This window comes from Arvicola amphibius, chromosome 9 (assembly GCF_903992535.2).
Source record: "Arvicola amphibius chromosome 9, mArvAmp1.2, whole genome shotgun sequence".
NCBI classification, from domain to species: Eukaryota; Metazoa; Chordata; class Mammalia; order Rodentia; family Cricetidae; genus Arvicola; species Arvicola amphibius.
In genome coordinates this window covers 120,465,605-120,492,228 of record NC_052055.2, presented here as the reverse complement: position 1 = coordinate 120,492,228, position 26,624 = coordinate 120,465,605, and the positions used below count along the sequence as shown (strand labels likewise).

Sequence of the window (26,624 nt, the reverse complement as noted above, 5' to 3'; positions counted from 1 at the left end):
GTAAATTCTCTCACTGCTCATGCACCTGGCCTCGCTGAGGTCTCCAAAGACAATTACCATACCTGGCTAAGTTTCCTCTTTTATTTTATTTTTCTTTAAAAAATTGTTTTTGGGCTGGGTGTGGTGGTACACGCCTTTAATTCCAGCACTCGGAAGGCAGAGGCAAGGGGATCTCTGAGTTAGAGGCCAGCCTGGTCTACAGAGTAAGGTCCAGGACAACCAGAGCTACACAGAGAAACCCTGTCTCAGAAACAAACAAAAAGCTCTTTGTTTTCCTGCGCTCTTAGCTGGAACCTTGGCTTTTGTAAGTTCCCTTTTCTTTCTTTTATTAAAGCTGAATATTATATATTAAAAAAACAAACAAAATATTGTTTGTGGCCTGACATGGTGTCACATTTCTTTAATCCTAGCACTAAGGAGGCAGAGGCAGGAGGAATCTATGTGAGTTTGAGGCCAATCTACTCTACAGAGTGAGGTCTAAGCCAGCCAAGGCTTGATGAGTTCCTGTCTCCCCAAAAACTTAATCTGTGTGTGTGTGTGTGTGTGTGTGCGTACTCATATGTGCAGTGCCCACAGAGGCTGGAAGAAGGCATCATCTCCCTGTGGAACTGGAGCTACAGCTTATTGAGGTACCTGTTTTGGGTGCTGAGAATCAAACCCCGGTCTTCTGCAAGAGCAGCGAGAATTCTTAATCTCTGAACCATCTCTCCAGCCCTCTTTTATCTTTTTACGTGTGTGTGTGTGTGTGTGTGTGTGTGTGTGTGTGTGTGTGTGGGTGTGGTGGGGCCAGACTACTTGCACGGTGCACATGGATGTGAAGGTCAGAGGACAGCTTTCCTGGAGTCAGCTCTCTGTGCCCCATGCAGGACTGACTTCAGGTCCTCAGGCTTGGTGGCAAGTGCTTTTTCTCACCATTCACAGCAAATAGCATAGCAACAGGCATAGCAACAAGTTTAACAGATCCCTTTTGATTAGGCAGGTGCCTTTGACAGCTATCCCTCCCCTGAGACAGGCTTTCTCTGTGTAGCCCTGGCTGTCCTGGAACTCAGAGAGATCCACCTGCCTCTGCCTCCCAAGTGTTGGGATTAAAGGCATGTATCATCAATGCCCGACTAGATATCTTTTTTTTTTAAAGAGATTTATTTTCTTTGAATAAGAATGGCTCTGATAGGCTCATATACTCAAATGCTTGGTCACCAGGGAGTGGAACTGTTAGAAAGGATTAGAAGGATTAGGTATTATGACTTTGCTGGAGGAAGTGTGTCACTAGGGGTATGCATTGAGGTTTCAAAAGCCCATGGCAGGCCCAGGTTTTCTCTCTGCCCACTTGCTGCCTTTGGATTAGGATATAAAGTCATCATCAGCTGTACCTCCAGTGCATGGGAGCCGCCATGTTTTCTGACATGATGATAATGGGTTAAGCCTCTAAAAGTGTAAGCAAGCTCCTCCCCCAAATAAATGCTTTCTTTTGTAAGAGTTGTCATGGCCATGGTGGTCTCTTCACAGCGATACAACAGTGACTAAGTGGGTGAGTGCTTGCATGTGCATATGTGCACGGTGTATGTAATTGCCTGTGTTGGCCAGAAGAGGGCACTGGATCCCCTAGCGCTGGAGCTACAGATGTTTGTGAGCTGCTGTGTGGGTTCTGGAACCAAACCCAGGTCCTCTGGAAGAGCAGCCAGTGCTTTTCACTGCAGAGCCATTGCTCCAACCCCTGTGACCACTTTCTGACAAACTATGTGTGTTGGGGGTGAAACTCAAGACAGAAACCAAAGAATGGTTTTTCTCTTTTTATTTATTTATTTGTTTGTTTATTTTTACTTATTTGAACTATAACAGGAGACATCGCTAGCTAGGGGTTGAGGCTAAAGAAGATATAGCATAGCAAAAGAAACTCTCCTTTCCCCCCCAAAAGGTGATCTGGGGAGACTGGGGCTACCCTGAGAGCCTCCAGGGTTGAAAAATGGCCACCTTTACTCATTCTGGTGGTAGATAAAATTTAGAATCTTGGATTTCCGCCGTGGAGTGTCTCCAGTTCCCAAAGAGATGCGCCTATGGTAGGAGAGTATGTTGCCCTGTTTTTTGCTCTGGTAGATGATTTGGGCGTGGGTAACGACAAAGTACAGACAGAAGCTGTGTAGGGACGCCCGGGACACCCAGCCGAACCAGCGCATGGCTCTGACCAGGGTTACACAGAACTCATTGGTGAGGATTTGGACCACCAGGTTGAGGGACTCATAGGTGAAGATCCAGATGGTATAGCTCATGAGACCCCCATAAATCTGGGCGTACACGGAGTACAGGAGGAAGCAGCTGACTGCCATGGTGACGAGGGAGAGGAAGAGGATGATTCTGAAGCTCCAGCAGATGAAGAAGTATCTCACAACATGGATACCTGGACTCTGGAGGTTACTGGTGCAGTTGTCGTTCCCAATGTGCTTCTTTTCGAAGATGAGGTGCATGTGGGTGGCCATGATGGAAAAGACCCCTGACAGCACTGTGCCCATCTTTGCCGACAGCCCATACCAGTTCTGCTGCCTCATGCCAGCACCTCCTGTGGAGACAAGCGACCCCGCGGGAGCTCAGTGCCTGTCCGAGCTCGAGGTACCAGGCTCTCCACCTCTGTCTCCATCCCCCACCTTGGAAACAGAGAGAGGAAAGGAAATGGGAAATAGCGGCTTTGGCTGAGAAAAGATGAGGGTGGGGAGGAAGGCTGATGGCTCCTGGGCTTGCGGAAGACCTGAAGACCTGAGTTCAGGGTGGCCCATTGTAAAACCCCTGTGTCGGCCCATTTCTGTGATTCAGACCCTTGGGTGTGTGGGAGGGATGGGGAGGGGGTGGAGACCGGCAGATAGATCCTGCAGTTCTCTGGCTGGCCTGCCTAAGCAAGACAGGGTTTTTAGTTCAGTGAGAAACCTCCTTTCAAAGCCATAGAGGAGAGGATGCCTCTCCGCAGCCCGAAAACTGGCTCCTCGGAATGCTCTGGAAGAGCAAGCCAAGCCAAGCTGGATGTTTTATCACATCTTAGCCTAGCTTCAGAAGTTCCACAGTGACCACCCTAGCATTCTGCTCTTCAGAAGCTAGCTCCGCATGCTGGGCCACAGACAGGGGGAGGAATCCTCCATTCTCCTGTGGGGGAGGCTCTGTCAGCTGCTCATGATCCAAACCCATGTTTGCCAAGTTGTCCAAAGAAACAAAAGCCATCACAGCAAGGAAACGTTCACAGTAAATTGATATGCCCTGCCTTTCCCTTACTTCCTCCTTGCTGATCCTAAGGGCTCTGTGTGTACCAAGTCCCGCTACGTCAAAGTCTTTATTAATCTGTTTCTCCCTGAGTACCTGATATTAATAACTGACAGTGCGCGCGCGCACACACACACACACACACACACTCAAATTTTGTAGAAAAGAGCTCACAGAGCCAATGAAACTGCTAGAGCCACATAGAGTACTATTAGAAAAAACGGCATGACAGTGTGAACTGTTGGTAACTAGACAACAGAAATCAATAAAAGTACAGCAGCAGAGCTGGGGGCCTGGCTCAGACAACACAGTGTTGGCCTTGCACACATGAAATCTAGGGTTCCATCCCCAGCACTGTATAGAACCATGGTGCACATACAGCTGTAAACCCAGCACTCAGGAGTTCAAGGTCATCCTTGGTGGTATAGTGACTTAAAGAACAGTTTGGGCTATGGGGAAACCTGTCTCAAAAAATAAGAAAAAAACATGCAGGAGTCACTTCAATAAGGAATGGTTCAGGGCTGGAGAAATGGCCCAGTGGGTTAACTGTTCTAGAGGACCTGGGTTAATTTTCACTACCCACATGGCAGCTCACAACTGCCTGTAACTCCATATACAGGGCCTCCGACATCTTCAGACAGACATATGTGTAGGCAAGACACCAATGTACATAAAATTAAATAAATTAATTAAAAATGAAAAGAATAGGGTGAGATGAGGCGCTTGCTGCCAAGCCCAACGACCTGAATTTGATCCCGGACTACATAAAGGCGTGAGAAGGGAAATCACCCCACAAAGTTGTTCTCTGACCTCCACGCACATGCCACAGCACAGATGCCTCCCACTATACACCATGATAATAATTAATAAAAATGTAAAGGCAGGAATAAACTGTCACAGAGTCCCACAAGGAGGATGTTAAATAGTTGTCAAATGAACTTTGGCTGAATCGTCGTCTGATCCCCAGGACCCACAGGGTGGAAGGAGAGAACTGAGTCTGGGAAATTGTCCTCTGATGGTTTCCATGAGACTGCCGTGGCATGCATGTGCACACACGTGCACACAAAATGAATAAAGATATGAGAAGATTTTAAAAGACCCATTTGTAGACAACCTTGTGAGACTGCCTTGAGGACTGAATGGGCAAATACATTGGGAAGACTCGGAAGGGGTTTGTGCCTGGGGAGCACCAAGCTGCTCCGTGTTCTTCCGTCTTCATGCCCAGGGGCAGCTCCTGCTCACTCTGTGCCTTAACTACGTTTGTTGAGCTTCGCGCAGAGACGCTAGTTAGTGTCCCTTTCCCTGCCCAGTTCCTCCTTTGCTGAGAAAGTCTGGTTGTGTTCAGGATGGCAAGAAGCCCAGATCCAGGAACAGTATTTGTCTTCCCAAACATTGTCTTGAAGTAAGGCCACCCACGGGCACAGGCCTAGGAGATGAGACACACGTGGAAACGGGCTGGGCACTCTGCCAAGACGTTTTCTTTCTGATAATGGAAGAGGATGTGGGCGGTACGATACTTACATTTTATTTTCTCTTTTTCAAGACTTATTTTAATGTGTGTGTATGTGTGTGTATGTGTATGTATGTGTGTGTACATGTGTATGTGTGTATGTGTATGTATGTATGTGTGTATGTGTATGTGTATATGTGTGTATGTTGTGTATGTGTATGTGTGTGTATGTGTGTGTAGTGCCCATGGAATCCAGAGAAGGGCATCAGATCCCTATGAAGACTGTGCTGACTGGAGCTCACAGCTCCTGCCTCTGCTTCCTGAGTGCTGGGGTTAAGGTGTGTGCTATCAAGGTTGGTCTAAGACTGCATTTTATTTATTTATTTTTGAGACAGGGTCTCACTGTAAAGCTCTGATGTCCTGGAACTCACTATATAGATCAGGCTGGCCTTGAATTCACAGAAATCCTCCTGGCTCCAAGTGCTGGGATTAAAAGCATGTGGCATTATATCTGACCTAAGACTGAATTTTAAAAAGTATCTATCTATCTATCTATCTATCTATCTATCCATCTATCCATCCATATATCTACCTACCTACCTATCATCTCTTTATGCTCAAGTGTATCTCTCTCTCTCTCTCTCTCTCTCTGTGTGTGTGTGTGTGTGTGTGAGAGAGAGAGAGAGAGAGAGAGAGAGAGAGAGAGCGAGAGAGCACTCCTACCACAGCATGTACATGGAGATCAAAGAATGACTTTGAGAATGGGTTTTCTCTCTCCTTTTAAGTGAGTTCTGGGGATCAAATTCAGGCCCAAGGCTTGCATGGTAAGCTCTGTGCTTGCTGAACCATCTTGCTGGTCCACCTTGAGACATGTTTGGCTATTTCCCCCTTTAAATGCTGTATCTATATTAACTGACCTATAGCTATTATGCTCTAAGGAATTACCTTAAATGTTATACACCAGGAGGGCAAACATTTGTAAGCTATTTTTAAAAATTCTCTCTCTCTCTCTCTCTCTCTCTCTCTCTCTCTCTCTCAAGATAGGGTTTCTCTATGTAGCTCTTGCAGCCTGGAACTCACTCTGTAGACCAGGATGGCCTCAGACTCAGAGATCCGCCTGCCTCTGCCTCCTGAGTGCTGGCATTAAAGGCGTGCACCACCACTGACCGGTTTAAAATCTTTTTTTTTTTTTTTTTTTTGGTTTTTCGAGACAGAGTTTCTCTGTGGCTTTGGAGCCTGTCCTGGAACTAGCTCTTGTAGACCAGGCTGGCCTCGAACTCACAGAGATCCGTCTGCCTCTGCCTCCCGAGTGCTGGGATTAAAGGCGTGCGCCACCACCACCCGGCTTAAAATCTTATTTTTAAAGTTAGGCTCTCTCACTGGAATTCACTAAGTAGGTTGGCCGGCCAGTGAGCTGCAGGGATCCAGGGATCTGCCCTCTCCATGCTTAGACTACAAGCATGTCTGGCTTTTTTTTTTTTTAAATGTGGGTTTTAAGGACTGAGCTCAGGTCGTTGCATTTACAAAGGTGTAGTGGTTTGAATGAGAATGCCCCAGGATTATGTATCCGGATGCTTGGTCCTCAGCTGGTGGAACTGTTTGGGAAGGATTAGGAGGTGTGGCCTTGTTGGACAAGCTGTGTGCTATGGGGGTGGGCTTTGAGGTTTCAAAGCCAGGCCTTGTCTTTCTCTCTCTTTCTGACTGCTGCTGTGGATAAGATGTAAGCTCTCAGTTACTGCTCCATGCCTGCCTGATGCTCTGCTTCCTGCCTTGGTGGTCATGGATTCACCCTCTGACACTGTAAGTCTCTAATTAAATGCTTTCTTTTATAAGCTGCCTTGGTCCCTCAGTGTCTACTTCCTAGTTTCGTGATCTGCTTCTCTCTGTCTCTCATACACACACAGAATTAAAATCTAGGCTCCACGTACAAGAGAAAACATGCCCGATTTGTCTCTTTGAGCCTGGTTTATTTCACTTCATATAATAATTTCCAGTTTCATCCATTTCCCTACAGATGCCATGATCTCATATTACATCACAGCAGAATGAGTTCCACAGTGTGGATGTGCCACATCATCTTTACCCATCCATCAGCTGGACATCTGGGATGGTCCCACTCTTAGATATCTTGGGTTTCTGAGGCAGGAAGCCAAAGTGTCTTAGCTGCTATGCCTCAGGGACCCTCCTAGGGTCATATAAAGGCCTGGGGCAGCTGCCAGTTGAAGGCTGTCCTTGGAAGAGAGGTGTCTCACTCACCTGGCGACTGGTAGTTCTTGGCTGGGTACTGGTCAGAGACCTCAGCTCTGGATTAAGATCCAATTTCTGGATTAAGGGCTGCCAGAGTCTCCTCGTGCCATGGCAGCAGGCTTTCCATGAGAGTAACTACTGATGCCAGCAGAGAAGCAGGCATGTCTTTTTTCTTTCATTTTCTGTGTATGAGTGTTTGCCTGCATTCATGTATGTGTACCATGTGCATGCAGTGCTCATAGAAGCCAGAAGAGGGCATCAGTTGGCGCTGGAGGAACTGGAGTTACAGACAGTTGTGAGCAGCAAGTATGCTGACATGAAGCCTTCTCTCCAGCACAGCGGTTGCACTTCTTAGAGACCCACTGAAGGCTGAGCTTACTTCCCAGCCATGCAGCCAGCATCCACCTCAGCATGTGGGGGGAGGATACACTCTTCGGGGAATACAACATGCCACGTCTCCATTTTCCCAGCAGGAGAGATATCCCAGTTACTGCAGGGAAGCCAGACAATGTCTCTCTCCTCTCGCTCTTACAGGCAACACTCCTGCTCACCCACAGATCTAAATCTCTCCCTTCGAGAGTCCAGATTTTCCAAAACAAAAGTCCTTTAAGCCTGCAGTGGAGGAATGGCGATGCTCTCCAACGCACAAGAGAACTTGCCTGTGGTGCTTTGGCGGAGAACCAGCTGACAAGCAGGAGAACCACTCCCCACAGGGAGTGAGCAGACACAGAGGATAAATGCTGCTGCTGCCCATAGCTTCTCAAGGTCAGCCCCCATTCATCACCCCAGGGGTGGCTCCAGGTTCCTCCCCTCGTGTGTAAGCTTTTCCTTTGCAAATATCTTTTCTCCACTTGGCTCTTCCCCTCCAGGTTTTCCAGATCTCCAGCGGGGTCAGGGTCCCAGGTTAGCCCCCTTTCTGTGGCCCCTGGCTGTCAACTTGCCCCTCCTTGGCATTCCAATCAGGAGTGCACCAGAAGCTCTCCTTCCTGTTCACTTTTTCCACAGGAAGTTACCCACTCCCTGAACTCCAGCAGCCTGAGCTGCGGAAATCCATACCTGCCATAAATACTCGAGCCAACACTAAAGAGCCCAGCTGCGTTGTTCCACCAGCAAGGAGCCCTCTTGACAAAGCGTACGGATTTTGTTCCCTTTATGACTCATTTTCCTTAAAAGTGGAGGTCTGTGACGGAAGGCAGGCCCTTCACTACTGTGGCGACTGCCCCTTCCACAGACATGGTCTTTACATATCTACACAGTTGGCCAGAATTGGGTTTATATTTCCAAGTCTCCCACACAACTGCTGGCTATGCTACCAAAGTTCGAACAATGCCATTCTGTTCATTTTGTGTGCATGTGTGTGCTACCGGTGTCTGTGTGAGCATGTCAAGGTGCATTGGAGGAGGGAAGAGGGACAACCTGTGGAGTAGGCTCTCCCCTGCCACCTCTATGGGGATCCCAGGAATCGAACACAGACCTTCAGCCATCTTGCTTGGTGCTTGATACCTCGGGTAGCCTGGGCTTACCATGAATCCAATTATGACTTTGAACTCCTGATCCCTCTGCTTCCACCTCCTGCTGGAGTTGCAGGCAGGGGCCACTGTGCCTGGCTGTAGGCTATCAGTTTGTAAGAAAAAACAAAGAGGGAGAAACTAAGGTAACCGGCCCGTTCCTCCTCCTCCTCCTCCAGATGGCGCAAATGAGCATGTGCTGGGGAGCCACCAGGACCAAGTGAGCCTTTGAAGACCACAGTTTCTACCTGACAGAGCAACAGAGAAGGGATGGAGACCCCTGAGGGTGTCACGGAGCAGAGCCCTAGTCCATTTTAAATTCCCACAGGAAAGGATTAAATGGTGTTTCCTACCACGTTCAAATCATGCTATTTCGAAGCCACACTCCTAACTGAAAGGATAAATCTGCTTCTAGCACTCTGCCTACGAGCATTCTAACGTCTACCGTATCTGGTAATGGAGAGATGGCTCTGAGGTTAAGCGGGCTTACATACAGCTCTTGCCGAGGACCTCAGTTCAGTTCTCAGAACTCATGAAGGCAGTTCACAAACACTTGTAACTCGAGCTCTAGGAGATCTGACGTCCCTTCTGGACTCTGAGGGTACTTGTACACCTGCATATGTGCATTTTTACATAATTAAAAATAAAATAGATACCTCAGTCAAAAAATGTTAAATCTAAAAAAAAAATCCAGGCACAAAGAATCCAGGAAATCTGAGACACTATGAAAGGAACAAATCTAAGAATAATAGGAATAGAGGAGGAGAAGAAACCCAGGTCAAAGGCACAGATCATAAATAGACTGGACCAGACCAGAAAAGAAAGTTCCCTCAGCACATAATAATCAAAACACTCAGTGCACAGAACAAAGAAAGAACATGAAGAGCTGCAAGGGAAAAAAAATCCAATAACATATAAAAAGGCGGACCTATAGAATTACACCAACCTTGTCCTCAAACTCCCAGAGATGCGCCTGCCTCTGCCTCCCGAGTGCTAGGATTAAAGGCGTGCGCCACCACACCAGGATCTATGCCCAACTTCTTAATGGAGACTTTACAACAGAGACTCAAAAAGCCAGAAGGGTCTAGATAAATGTGCTGCAGACTCTAAGAGATCACAGATGCCAGCCCAGACTACTTTACCCAACGAAACTTTCAACCACAATAGACGGAGAACATAAGACATTCCATGATAAAACCAGAATTAAGCAATATCTATCTACAAATCAAGTTCTATAGAAGGAACTAGAAGGAAAGTTCCAACCTAAAGAGGTTCACTACAGTCATGAAGACACAAGGAATAAATGACTTCAGATCAGTAAATCAAAAGAGAGGAAGTGCATGAGGGTACGCACATGCACACATCTGTGCGTGCATGTGTGTGCACACACAGGTACACATGCATGCATACACACAGGCACACACATACATGTACACACGTGCATATACATGCATGCACAGAGACGTGCATGCACACACATGTACACACAGAGGCACACATACACGCACATGCATGCTACCACAACAGAATAACAGGAAACAATAAACATTCCTCATTGATTTCTGTCGGGTTTGAAGAGAAATGGCCCATTTCAGCTCATATATTTGAATTCTTGATCATTAGGGAGTGGCAATACTTGACAGGGAATAGGATGTGTGGCTTTGGAAAGAAGATCTCCCACACTCATGGATTGGTAGGATTAATATAGGAAAAATGGCCTTCCTACCAAAAGCAATCTATACACTCAATGCAAGCCCTGTCAAATTCCAACACAATTCTTCACAGACCTTGAAAGGACAGTTTTCAGTTTCATAAAGAAACACACACACACACAAAGCCCCAGGATAGCTAAAACAATACTGAATAATAAAAGAACTGCAGGAGGTATCACCATCCTCGATTTAAAATTGTACTACAGACCTATAGTAATAAAACCGCATGATATTGGCACAAAAACAGACATGTTGACCAATAGAATCAAATTGAAGACCAAGAGATAAATCCACACCCTTATGGACACCCAATTCTTCATAAAGAACCCAGAATCACACAGGAAACATGACAGTGTACTGGTTGGTTTTATGTCAACTTGACACAAGCTAAAGTCATCAGAGGAAGGAGCCTCAGTTGAGGAAATGCCTTCATGAGATCCAGCTCTAAGGCATTTTCTCAATTAGTGATCGATGGGGGAGGGTCCAGCCCACTGTGGGGGGTACCATCCCTGGGCTGGTGGTCCTGGGTTCTATAAGAAAGCAGGCTGAACAAACCATGATGAACAAGTCAGTAAGCAGCATCCTCCGTGGCTTCTGCATCAGCTCCTGCCTCCAGGATCCTGTCAGTCTGAGCCCCTGTCCTGACTTCCTTCAGTGATGAACTTATGGGGGATGCCCCTCTGTCTGCTATGAACTTTATGTTTTAAAACATAGGTCAAAAATATATTTGTAAAATGGAACTTAAAAGCTGCCCTGCTTTTTTTTTTTTCTTTTGGTTTTTTGAGTCAGGGTTTCTCTGCAGCTTTTTTTAGAGCCTGTCCTGGAACTAGCTCTTGTAGACCAGGCTGGTCTCGAACTCACAGAGATCCGCCTGCCTCTGCCTCCCGAGTGCTGGGATTAAAGGCGTGAGCCACCACCGCCCGGCTAAGCTGCCCTGCTTTTAAGAAGCGTTTTTGCTTTTGTTTCCACAGGAAACAAGAGAACAAGAGGCTATGGATTTGTTCCAGGTTTAAGATGGACTAGGTTTGATCAAGGGAGATCTAAAATTTGACAGGTGATCTCTATCAACAAAGGTCACCACTGCTCCTCCCAATACTTGGTCATTATCCCAAAATGCTATCAGGGACTCCAAAGACACTTTTCCCACACCCAGGAGGAAGTAGTTTGGAGGAGAAAAACTATGTCCACATTCCCACAAGTTTTGGGGGTTATGGATGGTCTTTGGTTATTTGGTAGGTTATGAATGTTTGTTATATTTAGGGGGAATATAGGATAAAAAGACAACTATTAATCTCAGACATTTTGCATTGACATGGACTTTGGTATAATGATACACATTTAAAGTTAATTGTGTTACACTGTATATATGTTTCTATTCTTGTTTAAAGGATTTGTGTATACTGATACAAATTTAAGGTCATTTTTATGCTATATGTATATTTCTACTCTTGTTTAATGTATTATGTTTATGCAGATCATTTAAAATGTATTGTATAGTTAAGAATTACTAATAGTCATCTATAATAGTCAAACTTACAGTCACGTTAGGTATATTTTCTAGATATGCAGAGAAATATTTCAAATAGATAGGTAATCTTCAAGCACTTCAAAGAATATGGTATTTAAAATGTTTTAAGGAGACTGGACAGATGGTTTGGTGGATAAGAGCACTGGCTGTTCTTCCAGAGGACCTGGGTTCAATTCTTAGCACCCATAAGACAGCTCACAACTGTCTATAACTTCAGTTCTAAGGGATCCGACACCCTCACAAGACATACATGCAGTCAAGACACCAATAAATAAATAAATAAATAAATAAATAAATAAATAAATAAATAATATTTTTTAAAAAATGTTTTAAGAACGTAGACTTTTCTTGACAGTGAGACACATCTTCTCCTGGCAACACCAATTACTTCAAGAGGATGGTGGGCATCGAAGTAGCTTCTCATGGAGTTTGCATCCAATGTGGCAAGGATAGCCATTTGGGCAAGAAACTGCTCTTGCCTGGACTTCCTGACTGTATTCTGTATACTGGATATGCAGGACTCATAGGAAAATGACTGCTAAACATTTATAATTAACATAAGCCTCTGAGTGTTTATTTGGGAACTGGCAGGCAGGAGAGAAACCTCCAGTTACAATGAACAGCAATGTGAAAATGTAAGCCAAATAAACCCCGTCCTCCCCAACTTGTTTTTTGGTTATGGTGTTTCATTGCAGCAATAAAAGCCCTAAGATAGACAGCATCTTCAGCGAATGGTGCTGGTCAAAGTGGATGGGTGCATGTAAAGTAATCCCAACAGAGCCACAGTTACCACCCTGCAAAAAACTCCAAATAGATCAAAGACCTCAACACAAAACCAGCTACACTGAGCCTGATAGAAGAGAAAGTAAGGAATTAGCCTTGGACTCAGTAGCACAGGAAAAGACTTTCTGAACAGAACATCCTTAGTGCAGGCACTGAGACAAAAATTAATAAGTGGGACATCATGAAACTGAGAAGCTTCTGCAAGGCGAAGGACACCATCATTTGGGCAAAGTGGCAGCCTACAGAATGGGAAAAGAATTTTTACCAACCACACATCTGATATACAAAGCACTAAAAAAAAAAAAAAAAAAAAAAAAAAAAAAACTAGATCTCAAAAAACAGCTCAATCAAAAGATGGGGTACATATCTAAACAGAGAACTCTCAAAAGGGGAAACTCAAAATGGTTAGCTGAGAAACAAAGAACTGCTCAAGCCTTAGTCATTAGGGAATGTAAATCAAAACTGCTTTGAGATTTCTTCTTATGTGAGTCAGAATGGCTAAGATCAATAACACAAAAGACAGCTCAGGCTGGTGAGGATGTGGAGTAAGGGGAACACTCGTTCATTGTTGGTTGAGATGCAAACCACCACTATGGAAATCGGTGTGGTGGTCTCTCAGAAAGATGGGAACTGACCTATCTCAAGATCTAGCTATACCACTCTTGGACATATGCCCAAAGGCCTTCATCTTACCACAGAGATATTTATTCAACCAAGTTTATTGCTGCTCTATTTCTAAAAGCCAGAAATTGGAAACAACCTAGATATCCCCCAGTAGAAGAATGGATAAAGAAAATATGATACATTTACACAATGGAGTATTACTCAGCTGTTAAAAAATGAAATTCACAGGTGAAAGCATGAAATTAGAAAAAAATCATGAGTGAGGTATCCTAAAACCACAAAGAGAAATATGGTATATATTTACTTATATGTGGATATTAGCTACTAAGTCCATGATTACCAAGCTACAATTCATAGAAACACAGAGTGCAGATACAAAGTAAAGGCCTGGGGTTGGGGAGGCAAATGGAGCTCATTAGGAAAGGGAAGTAGACTAGATAGTAATGGATGGATGGGGAACTAGGACAGAAGGACCAAGTGGGGACAAGAGAGAGAATACAGGGAGAGACAGGTAAAGTTAAGGACCAATTGAGGGCTAGTACGGAAACCCAATACAGTAGAAGCTCCCTAAAATAGAGACACACATGAAGGTAATCTAACTGAAATTGATAACCAATGTGGAAGACAGAATCCCAACCAGTCATCTCTTGTCACCAAACAAAATCTCCAGTCCCAGGATTAGGTAATATCTAATTGAATTGCTGGTCAAAGGGGTCCCATGGTAACCCCCAAACAACCCAGGCTGTTGCCAAGACGACAGGCTCCTCTCCACAAACTGATGGTGAGCCCTCATTGGTGAAGACACCTGCACAGCTCATTGGACAAAGCTAAGTCGAGCTGGTGCCCACATGGAGTCTTCATCCCTGCATTCTAGTGTCTCTGGTGCAGGAAGACACTCTGCATGCTACCAAAAGAGAAAAAAACACCAATCCAGCCATGAACCTTGGATTGGCTACGGTGTCCTGCCTGCAGGATAGGCTAGTGCAATAGAGGAACAGAGCTTGCGGGAGTAACCACCCAATATCTGACTTGACTTAAGGCCCACTCCATGGAACCCACACCAAACACTGCTTTGGGTGACCAAAACCTGAGACCAGAGAGAGTCAGTCCAGGGACCTAGGGTAAAACCAAGTAATACTGGTGTAAAAAGAAAAAAAATATAGCACTAAAATGACTCGTAGTGACATTTTGCTGTGCTCATAGACCGGTGCCTCGATCAGCCATCATCAGAGAAGCTTCCTCCTACAGCAGACGGGAACAAATAGAGACCCCAAAGCCAGACATTATGCAGAGGATGAGAGATCTGGGAGCACTGAGCCCTAAATGGGATGTCTCCGTCCAATCCCTCCCCTCAGGGTTCAGGGAGCCTGTGGAAGAGGGGATGGAAAGAGCCAGAGGGGATGGAGGACACTAAGAAGACAAGGCCCTCAAAATCAACGTGATCAAAACTCCTGCGAACTCACAGAGACGGAGGCAGCCCTCGCAGGTCCGCACCAGGTCCTCTGTGTGTACATTGTAGTTTCCAGTTTAGTGTTTTAGGGACTTCCCGAGCATGGGAAACATGTGGGGCTGCTTTCTGCTTTCTCTAGGACTCTCTTCCTTCTGCTTGTTTGGTCTAATTCCAATAGTTTTCGTTTTCACTTTTTTTTTTTTTTTTTTTTTTTTTTTTTTTTTTTGAGACAGGGTTTCTCTGTGTCACGGCCCTGGCTGTCCTGAATCTAGCTCTGCAGACCAGGCTGGCCTTGAACTCATAGAAATCCTCCTGCCTCTGCCTCCCAACGGCTGGGATTAAAGGCATGTGCCACCACCGCCTAGCTTAGTTTTTGGTTTTATCATATTATATTTTATGATTATCCCTTAGAAGCCTGTTTGTTTTCTGAGGAGAGACAGAAAGGGATTGGATCCAGATGGGCAGTAGGGTGGGGAGGAACTGAGAGGTATAAAGGAGGGGAAACCATAATCAGGATATATTATATGAGAAAACAATCTATTTTCAATAAAAAGGGGAAAGATAAGATGCTAAAAGGCAATAAATAAAATAAAACATCTTTTAAAAAGGGGTCCAGCACATGTCACATGGTCAACTGCAAGCCTCAGCAGTCTATCAAAATGATGGTGTCTAGTTCATACAGCTGTGGTGCTCAGCCTGAGGCTGGCCGAGCTGGGCTGAGCGCAGCTGGACTCACCAGAGTGTCTGGGGTGGACTGTCGGTTGGCCAGGAAGCTCTGTTGATTTTGGTTGAGCTCATTCATACATCTGAGGCTCAACTGTCTGTTGGCTGACCCAGCGTGGCCTCAGCTGGGCTCGCTTATAGGAGCTTGGCCCAGTTCCACATCCTCTTATCGTGGAGCAGGCTAGCCTAGACAGGCTCTCATGGCCGAGGGTGAGCGTAAACCCAATTACACAAGCGCCTTTTTATGCAGTGTTTGTGTAATGTTTACTAAATTCCCACTGACAAAAGCAATTGTGAAGGGGATTCTGGAGCCAGAAAGGGAAGGCCTCCAAGGGAAGAACGGAGGCCAGTCATGCTTGCAGATGACCAAGGTGCTGGTCGATAGCACATCATGGAGCGTGTAACTCTATAGTTACATTGAGAGTCTTTGGCACCAGATCCTGGGGGCTGCACCTCCCTCACCAGAACAGTCTTTTTGTTTGTTTGTTTGTTGTGGTTCTGTCTGCCTTGTAACCTCCTGACTCAAAATCTAGAGCAGAAGCATTTCATTAACAGCGCTAGACTCTCGCTTAGCTCCCAAGGAGGAACGGGAAGGGAATGGCTGGAGTTGGGCACGGATCTCGTCTGGAAGGGCTAACCTAGCATAGATGCAGGGGACCATAGCTTCCGTCTCCAGCCCCGGGGAGAAATGAATAAGTAACTTGTACTTATGGCTGCAGGAATAGGGTCTGTTGCCCTCAATGTCAGAGCCTGGGAGATTCTTTATGCGTAGGAAAGGGGCTTTTATGGTAGGCCGCTAAAAACCCAAACAGAGCGCTAGTGAGGAAAGGGAGGAGGAAGAAGAGGAGGATGACACAGTGTGTGCAAGAGGGGAGGTAGAGACCCTCTGGTGTCTAGCTTTTCATTCATTCATTCATTCATTCATTCATTCCCTTTTTTTATTTAAAAAATTAAGAACTGTCTTAATATTCTAAGATTTAAAAATTAGGTATTATTTATTAGTGTGTGGTGTGTGTCCAGGTGCCATATGGCATCAGAGGACAACCTACAGGAATCAGTTCTCTCCTTGTGCTATGTGGGCTCCTGGGGATCTGATCTGACCACCAGCCTTAGCAACAAGCCGAGCCACCTCACTGGCCCAGACTAATCTTTATGTTTCTCTCAAGTCACCTAAAGTAGCTGCTGCTTTTCCAGAGAACCCCAAATCGGTTCCTAGCACCTGTAGGCAGCTCATGATTACCTGAAAATCCATCTGATGCCCTCCTCTGGCTTCTGCTGCACACACACACACACACACACACACACACACACACACTGAAAATCTATCTGATGCCCTCCTCTGGCTTCTGCTGCACACACACACACACACACACACACACACACACACACACACACAGATATGCATACACGTAAATAAAACTGAATCTTTTTTTTTTTTTTGAAAGAAAGAACAAAGCCAAAGAAAACAACAAAACTTGCCCATGAAGGGGTTTCCACAGGAAAAACCATTGGTACCGAAGCGAAGGCATTTTTACACACGGCCGTATACGCTGTCGCCATGAGTAAACTTGAACTCTGTGTATTAACAGGCTGTCGAGGGAACGGGGCCAGGTGCTGGAGCATATGTACAGTGCGGTGCTATTTATAAAGTTTCAAAACACAAGAAACGTGTTGTTTCTGCACACACACATATGTAGTAGTCTGCAACGTGTGTAGATGCTAATTCAGGATGGAGGCTTCCCGTGCAGAAGGGGAGGAGGGCAAGATTGGAGGGGCGCGAGCCACCGCCAGGGAGGCACCGCAATCTTCTTATCTTAGGCTGTGTTCTCACGGAAGCTGCTGTGTAAGGCCTGTCAGCTAAACATGGCTTCTACATTTAAAAATTGTTGGGGAAACTGAGAGAACATTTCGTGATGTGTGAAAATGTCAGAGAATTCCGGTTTCAACGCTTACGGTGAATATTCTTTACTGGAGCACAGCCTTGATACTTTACCTACAAATAAGCTAAGTGGTTTCCAGGCTGCAGGGGCAGTTCAGCCGGGCTCGGAAGAGGCCCAAAGCAGCCATAATCTGGCCCTTAAAAGACTACTTATGTGTGTCTGTGTGTTGGGAGGTTAGAGTGCCACCCTAGGGAATGGGTTCTCTGCTTCCACCATGTGGCTCTCAGGGACTGAACCCCAGCCGTCAAAATGGCAGTAAGTACCTTCATCCTCTGAGCCAGCCTCACCAGGCCAACTCGTCCCTTTAAAGAGCTAATGTGGGACTGGAGAGAGTGCTCAGCAGTTAAGCTCTTCCAGAGGACCCAGGTTCAATTCCAGCACCCACATGGCAGCTCACAACTGTCTGTAATTCCTATTCCAGGAGACCTGATGCCCATGGCAAAATACCAACACAAAAAAAAGAAAAGAAAAAGAAAAAAAAAGGAAAAAAAGAAAGAAAAAAAGAACTAATGCATTCGTGTGTGAGCACAGGCGATTGGAGGCTGGAGGACTGCCTTGAGTGTCATCTTTGGAAGTACTACCGGTCTCCTTTCCTTGGCCTGGAACTCATCAGTTAGGCCACACCGACTCTGACTCTGGAATTCTGGGAGAACAAGAGTGCCAGCCCAGCACATTTACATGGGTTCTGGGGACTGAACTCGGGCACTCAAGCATGCAAGGCAAGTTCACTACAGAACAGCCCTTTTCTGGCCTTCCATAGAGAAGACTTCCAGCCCTGCCTACTGACAGAAGAGGGAGCTGGATCCCCTGGAACTGGAGTTACAGAAGGTTGGAGCAGCCCTGTAGTGGCTGGGAATGGAATCCAGGTCATTGCCAGGATTTTCTTCTGGTCCTCCTCAGGCAACAGGCATGCAAGTGGTGCCCAGACATACATGCAGGCAAAACAGGAATACTCATAAAATAAGAAGATTAAAACAAAGCTTAAAAAAAAATTTGTGTGGGGGCTGGAGAGATGGCTCAGCGGTTAAGAGCATTGCCTGATCTTCCAAAGGTCCTTAGTTCAATTCCCAGCAACCACATGGTGGCTCACGACCATCTGTAATGAGGTCTGGTGCCCTCTTCTGGCATGTACGCAGACAGAATATTGTGTACATAATAAATAAATATTTTTTAAAAAAATATTTGTGTGCATGTGCATGTACAGGACAGCTTTCAGGAGTTGCTTTTTTCTTCTACCACACACGTTCTGAGGCTCCAACTCACACCATCTGGCTTGGCACAAGTACCTTTACCCACTAAGCCATGTTGCCAGCCCTAGGTTTATATTCCTTAATTGTATAATATGATTCAAGTTACAAACCACATATTGTTGATGTAAGATGCCCTTCTGTGTGCTGTGAATATGTTTTATTAGCATGGGTTAATAAAGAAGCTGATTTGGTCAATAGCTAGGCAGAATAAAGCCAGATGAGAAATCCAAACAGAGCTACAGGAAGGAAAAGGGTGGAGTCAGGGAGATGCCAGCCACTGCCAGAGAAGCAAGATGTGAGATAACAAGTCACGAGCCTTGTGATAAAATACAGAATAAAAGAAATGGATTAATTTAAGTTTTAAGAGTTAGTTAATAATAAGCCTGAGCTAATAGGCCAAACAGTTTGTAATTAATATTAAGCCTCAGAGTGGTTATTCTGGAACTGACAGGTGGAGAGAAACCTCCAGTCACATACTGTAATTGTGTACTTGCTTTCTCATGTTTAAACCTTATTTTGTTTTTATTTCCTCCTCTTTTTTTTTTTTTTAAAGAAGGGTCATGTGTAGCCCAGGCTGGCCTTGAATCCCTGTGTAGCCAAAGCTGACCTTGAGCCCCTGTTCTCCTCCTTCTACCTCTCTGGCACTGGGTTTACAGGTGTGCACCACCACACCTGTCTTTTTCCCTCAATTTGTTAACAGTTACCAAGAAAGACCATTGTGCAGAGTCTGTCTCTCTCTCTCCCTCCCTCCCTCCCTCCCTCCCTCCCTCCCTCCCTCCCTCCCTCCCTCCCACTCTCTCTCTCTCTCTCTCTCTCTCTCTCTCTCTCTCTCTCTCTCTAACTCCCTTTCTTTTTTCTTTTCTTTTTTTTGTTTCTTCAAGACAGGGTTTCTCTGTGTAGCCCGGACTGTCCTGAAAATCACTCTGTAGACCAGGCTGGTCTTGAATTCAAGAGATCTGCTTGCCTCTGCCTCCTGAGTGCTGGGATTGCACGAGTTAGCCACCAAGCAACACCACTGCCCCCCAACTTCCTTTTTCAGAATAAATTTCTGACAACAAAATGCCAGATCCTCTCTTCCCTCCCGCTGTTCTAGAGGTTCCCTCACCCTCTCTACTCCGGAAGACCTTGCTTTGCTACTCCACTTTCTCGGAGCCAATCCCTCTTTCTTAGCTCTTCCTAGGGGAAACGGATGTTTCAGAGGACCCTCCTGCCCCCAAATCCCAGTCCAACCTGCGGCTTTCTCACAGAGGCCGGGGTTCTGCATAGTTAGGGCTCAGGTTCAATGTCCTGCAATGCACTGGGAAGCTTCCCCTCTGTCAGCTCTAGTCACACTGTCTTCTTCCTGCCACACCACTCTTCCCTTGAGGTTAAAGTTCACCTCCGATCTCTCTGGAAGTCCAAAGGCCTTTTCTCTGTATTGCTGTCTTTCAGTGGGCTCTCCTATCTGAAATTACCTGCAGGTAGGCTACACTGAGAGTAAGCTATAGTAGAAAGAAAGAAAGAAAGAAAGAAAGAAAGAAAGAAAGAAAGAAAGAAGGAAGGAAGGAAGAAAGAAAGAGAAAAGAAAGAAGAGAGAGAGACTGGTGAGGTGGGGACAGTCAGATGGACAAGCAGAGAAAGGCACAGGCTGCTGCATCGGGCACGGAGTTTGACTCAGGACCTACAGGGTGGAGGAAGGTAGCCAGCTCTCCCAGGTGTCCTCTGATCGCCACACTTCACTGTGACATGAGCTCGTGTTTTAGTGTGTCCACACACACACATAAATATACTTTTTTTAAAAAAATGAGATCTTACTATGTAGTGATGATATGTAGATCATCACTATGTAGATGGTTTGAAACTCACAGAGATCTGCCTGTCTCAGCCTCGTGAGCAGAGATTAAAGGTGTGAATTACCAGACCCAGCTCAAATAAATAAATGTGTTAAAATATATATGGTGCCTTCCGTGTAGGACATCCATCAGAAGGGCTCTAGGACCCCCTGGGAACCTCAAACCATTGATTTTTCACCTCAGGTTGGTCAATGCGTAAGGATGTAAGGGTGATCTAGCCCCAGTAGCCATGCTCCTTTAAACTTAAAAAAATACTGACTTATTTATTTCGTGGGGAGGGTGGTGCACTCACGCCACAGCATGCAAGTGGGGGTCGGAGGACAACTCTCGGGAGCTGGATGGGTCTTGGGAACCAAGCTCAGATGATCAGGCTCGGCAGTAAGGGCTGGCTGTTCGTCACCTACGGAGCCACCTTGCTGGGGCCGCACTCAGCTGCCTATGACAGACAGGGCTGACGATGTCCTGGCTGGGCAGGTAACTGCCATCCCTTGCCATCTGCAGTACGCTTTCATTCTACGGAAGCTAGCTGCAAGAACTTTGAGAAGACCCTGCCTTCATGAGATGAAGACCTTTCCAGCCAAGAGGATGTGCAAGCTTCTGCAGTCTTCAGTAAGGGAGGCACAGCCTTCTTGGGGTAAGGATACAACAGTTCCCGAGCGAAAAAGTGTGTAAAACAGGCTGGAGAGACGGCCGGATGGTTGAGAGCACCTGCTGCTCTTGCAGAGAACCCAGGCTCAGTTCCAGCATTCACATCAGTGGCTCGTGACTACCTGTATGGAACTCTGGTTCTCCAGGGGCACCAGGCATGCATGCAGTGCACGTGTGTGTGTGTGTGTGTGTACTCACACATGCACGGAAAATAAGTCTTTTGAAAAATGTGCAAAACAACATGAACCCAAAGACACCAACTATTTATGCTTCCTTCCAATCCTTACCCTCAGTGAGCATTTAGGAAGCCCCTGAACTGTGACCCACAGCTGCTGGACACACAGCAGGCTACAAAACCAAGTCCCTGCTTAATGGAGTTCACATTTCCAGGGGTGGCAATGGGTCACAGACAAGTCTATACCTCAGCACGTGGAAGAGCACTGGCTAGAAAGCAGGGTGGTGCAACCACCTCCCAAGAAGAGCGCTTAGAGTGAGCCAACCAAGATGAAGGAGCTTGGGGCTATCGAAAGCTATAAGGAAGTAAGTTAACTGCAGGATGTGGGGGAAAGAGAATTCCAAGGAGAGGAAACAGTTACAGCAAATACCTTGTCTTGGGGTAGAGTGTTCAAGAGTCAACAAAAGACGATGCTGTGCTTGGAAGAGGAGAGCAAGGAAGGGTCAAATGAGGCGGGAGGGATGAATGTGTGGAGCCATTGCTGAGGCCGAGACCTTAGGAAGTATGGATTTGGGGCTGGCAAGATGGCTCTGCAGGTAAAGGTACTTATCACCAAGTGTTAGATTCCCAGGACCTCCCTGGTGAGAGGAAACACGTAAACACACACACACACAGATGCAAATAGACACAGACACACACACAGACACAGACAGACAGACACACACACAGATGCACATAGACACAGACACAGACAGACACACACACATATGCATACACAGACACAGACACACACACACACATATGCACACAGACATAGACAGACACACACACATATGCACACACAGACATAGACAGACAGACAGACACACATATGCACAGAGCCTCGTGTTTGCCACGCTGCCCTTGAACTCACTGTGTAGCTTACCTCTTGCCCCCTCCCTCCCAGGCAGGTGCAATCACGTCTGGGTCAGAAGTTACACTCTGGGCCAAGTGTGATGGGAGCCCCGGCAATGAGCAGAGGGACATAATGTGAGTTATATTTTAAAAGGCTCCTTGGCTTCTGTGAGAAGAACAGGATTCGAAGGAGCGAAGTTGCAGCAAGGAAAAATAAAAGTCTGCCATAGGGTACAACGGAGGCCCTGGGAGAGTGCTTGCCTGGTATACACAAAGTTCAGGCTCTAATCTTGAGTAGAAATTATTGCCTGGGAGTGGTGGTGCTCATTTTTATCCCAGCACTCAGGGGAAAGTAGATCTCTGAGAGTCTGAGGCCAGCCTGGGCTGTATAGTTCCAGGCTGGCCAGGACTACATAGTGGAAACTCATAAAATAAAAGGGGTGCAATTGATCTAGATTAGGGTGACTGTGTGGAGGTGGGGAGAAAGAGTTTAATATTCTTGGCTCCCCTATCACATATTATTTCAAATATTACCATCAGGTGACTGTGGCTTTTCTTTGGGAGGAAATCCTGGAGAGAAAACTGGATTAAGTGGCGAGAACAAAGAGCAGGGATAATAGGCATTTCGGAGTTGAGCAATGCTAAACATGCCCCTTGGGAATCAGTGTTATTTAACATTTCACAAATGGTTTTAAAGAAGGAATTCTTTGAGGCGATTCTAGGTACGCAGGTTATCCTTTCCTTTACAGGCAGCAAAATGTCAAGTCCGCAGGGAGCATCCAAGACAGGCACCTTAGTAATAGCCCTGCATCCCAGCACTTAGGAGGTAGAGGCAGTAGGATAAGGAGTTCAAAGCCAGCCCAGGATACCTGAAACCCTGCCTTAAAACAATAATGATAAAAACAGGGAGTGTGGTGGCTGATCTCAACTGTCAACTTGATGAGATACAGACCCTGAGTGGTGCTGGGGGGGGGGGGCAGGTGAGACAGGCCTCTGGGCCTTCCTGTGAGGGTTATCTGGGATAGGCTAATTAAGGTAGGAAGAGCCACTCTATTGATGGGTGAAGCCATTCCCTAGGACAGGGATACTGGATTGTCTAAGAAGGAGGATGGGAGCTGAACACAAGCATCCGTCTCTTTCTGTGGCTGTCATGTGACCAGCTGCCTCAACCGTCTACTCCTGGGCCTCACCCCTCCACGATGACTGTAACTGGAGCTGTGGCCAAGAGTAAGCCTCTCTCCCTTCAGTTGCCCTTGTCAGGTATTTTATACAGCAACGGGAAAAGCGACCAAGGCAGGGACCACATTCCAGAACATTTCTAAAACCATATAAGTAATTGCAAAGTGGACATTGTCTTGCCACAGGGGCCACGCATAAAGTGGTTTCTGCAGGAGAAGATGGTTTAGATGCTAGCTTTAAGATAGTGCACTCTGAGCTGGGCAGTGGTGGTGCACGCCTTTAATCCCAGCACTCGGAAGGCAGAAGCAGGCGGATCTCTGTGACTTTGAGGTCAGCCTGGTCTACAGAGTGAGTTCCAGGACAGACTCCAAAGCTACACAGAGAAACCCTGTCTTGCAAAATCAAAAATCAATAATAATAATAACAAAAAGATAGTACACTCTGAACTAGCACCAAGGAAAGAAAATTAGAAGTCAAGAATATTATCCTTCAAGTTACCAAAGGGGCTGGAGAGATGGCTCAGTCATTAAGGTGCCTGCCTTGTAAGCCTGCGCTGTCTGTAACCCTAGTACTAGCGGGGATGGAGACAGGTGATCTCTGTCTGGCCAGACATTCTAGGCAATCAATGAACTTCAGGGAGAGACTCAGGCTCAAAATACGAGGTGAAGTGATAGACATCAACCTTTGACCTCCACACGCATGTGCACCCACATGCATGCTCATTCACACACATGCACAGACATACATGTGCCACACACATACCAGACTTTAGCTCCCCTTTTCCTCTAAGTAGGGGGTCTTGCTATGAAGCCCTAGCCCATGCGGGCTTTGAGCTTGCAGCTCTTCTCTCTCCTCAGCCCCCGGCCCCACCAAGCGCTAGAATTACAGCCATGCACTATTCACAGCGTGATGTCACCTCCTCTAAAGTCGACAAGGCCAGCAATAATTCATGTAGCACAAAGGACCCTGGAGAGACGGCGCAGCCTTAAGAGCACTGGCTGCTTTTCCAGAAGACCCAGTACCCACACGGTGGCTCATCACTGTCTACAACTCCAGTTCCAGGGCATTCATATAGGCATAATACTCATATATATAAAATAAAAATAAACACATATAAAAATGATGCACGATGTCCTTCTGTATATGTGTTGCTTTTATTGGTTGGAAAGCTGTTTTGGCCAATGGCTTAGCAGAGTAAAGTCAGGCGGGAAATCTGAACAGAGATATAGAGAGAAAGTAGGTAGAGTCAAGGAGGCGCAATATAGCTGCTGAAGGAGGCAGACACCATGGAGCTGCCAAGAAAGCAAGAGGTAACAAACCATGAGCCTCATGGTAAAATATAAAATAATAGAAATGGGTTAATTTAATATGTAAGAGCTCGCTAGGAATACGCTAGAGTCATTGGCCAGTGTTGTAATTAATATAGATTCTGTGTGATTATCCGGGTATGAGCGGCCGGAAAACAAAAGAGCACTCTCCGTCTACATAAACATATCAAGAAATAAAGACAAAAATATCACAGAAATAAAGACAATAGCATTAGTTGCAACAAGACTTCAGTATAGTCTTCTCTTGTACAACATTATCCTGAGAGTCAAATAATCACCATCTTCAGGACTTAAACTACCTGCTTGCAAAAGATTATCACAGATGGCAGCTGACATCCCCTCTTAGAAGGAAGGGAGGGATGGGGAGGGCCCTGGGACCCTGACCTGGGGGTCCAGATAATCCTCCCAGTCATTTGTACAAAGTTTTGACCTAATTGAACATGGTTTTGAAGTTTGGGGCGGGGCTAGAGTACACAGGCTGGCAAAGGGCTCCATGCTGGTGGCTGTGGGGAAGCAAGCATCCATGCTTGGTGCAGACTTCCCAGTGGCTGTTTAGGGTCACCCACCTCCTAACGCTAAGCCCTCACGCGTTGTAAATTAGCCTCATTAACTAATCCGCTTCCCAAGGTGAGCTTTGGTGGAGTCATGCTCTTGTTGGTTATTAGAAGGAGAGGCAAAGACGGTTCAGTTCCCTTCCCCTACTCCCCCATTCCTCTACCCCATCCCCCCCACACCCCAAGGAAATTGTCTCCACTTTCTCAGGGGTTAGTGTGCAGTGCTGGCAGGAAAGATGACAGAAAAGGTCGGGTGGTGGTGGCACACTCCTAGCACTCCGGAGGCAGAGGCAGGAGGATCTCTGTGAGTTCAAGGCTAGCCTGGTCTACAGAGTGAGTTCCAGGACAGGCTCCATAGAGAGATGAAACCCTACACAGAGAAACCCTGTCTGAATTCTCCAAAATGTTAGGCCAGCGAGATGGCTGGCTCAGGGGGTTAAAGGGGCTTCCTGCCAAGCCTGAGGACTTGAATTTGATTTCCTGGACCTAAGTGGTAAAATGAGAGAACTGAGTTCTGCAACTTGACCTTCTCCACACACACACACACACACACACACACACACACACACACACGTACACATGCACAAATAAATGTAATTAAAAATAAAAGCTTTTCAATATTTAGAACCCATAGGGTGGTTTCTAGTAGAGGGATGCATGGGGTGGGCAACCTGCACAGGTCCATAGTCCCTTGTCCAAACAAAAACTTCTTTGGAATAGGAAGTACCCTCCCTCCATTTCCCCCCAGCCCACCTAGGACAGAAACATCCCAAAAGAGGAGTCATTAGCATGGCGCCAAAATGGACAATACGCTAAGGTTGAGTTTCATTTTGCATCAAAATAATATTGAAAAATGAATCTATAAGAGGAAGATTTATAATTGATTAATAAGGGGAGTTAAGGATATTGGGAAGGGGTTCATCTTTCATCTTCCTCATCGGTGCCATGGAGACGTCCGACATCCTTAGCGGACATACTACCTGGAAATCTGAACTGGAAGGGAGAAGTCCTATTTAATAAGCATGGTTTCTCAGTATCTGGGTTCTCATAACCAGGACGAGACCCCAAGAGGGGATTATATCACTTGAAGCACGGAGTTCAGTTAGCAGAGGAGAGAGAGGTTCTGAGGAGCCAACTGCTGCTCAGGCAACAGTTACCCACCCTGGGCTACAGCCAAAGATATCTTCTAAGAAATTGGGATCATAAGGGAACGAGGCGGAGTAACAGCCCTGGGTACCATTGAGTTGGGAGCCGTTCAAAAATGGTCTACAGTTATCACAGGAGGTCTTACTTGTAGATTAAAGGTTTCTATATATAAATGTTCTGATATCTCCTTACCGCCCCCTCCTCCCCAATGACACCCAGAACCTCAGCCCATCAAAAGCAGTCTCATCTCCCTTTCTTCCCTTACCTGGTTCTCTGCTTCCACTGAGTAGGAACTTTCAGCTCCGCCTTCCTGCCCATCGAAGCCCCGCCTCCCCGGCCCACCTGTGTGCCCAGCCCCTGACGTAGCCGCGGGGCTTCAGCGGCCCGCAGGATCCCAGATCCTCATTGGT

At 46.3% G+C, this 26,624-nt stretch overlaps 1 protein-coding gene across 1 annotated transcript; it reads right to left on the bottom strand.

The window, feature by feature from the left end:
- Window positions 1-1,973: 1,973 nt before the first annotated feature.
- Window positions 1,974-26,599, bottom strand: Tmem217 (transmembrane protein 217). The gene is made up of 2 exons (XM_038341165.1): window positions 26,480-26,599; window positions 1,974-2,554 (listed from the first exon to the last, which is right to left on the bottom strand). The coding sequence occupies exon 2, from the start codon at window positions 2,541-2,543 to the stop codon at window positions 1,974-1,976; it is 570 nt and encodes a 189-aa protein (XP_038197093.1). The 5' UTR covers window positions 2,544-2,554; window positions 26,480-26,599.
- Window positions 26,600-26,624: the final 25 nt, after the last annotated feature.

What these genes read in the sequence shown, in the direction of transcription:
- Tmem217 (XM_038341165.1), bottom strand. Translation starts at nt 2,543, where the DNA reads ATGAGGCAGCAGAACTGGTATGGGCTGTCGGCAAAGATGGGCACAGTG.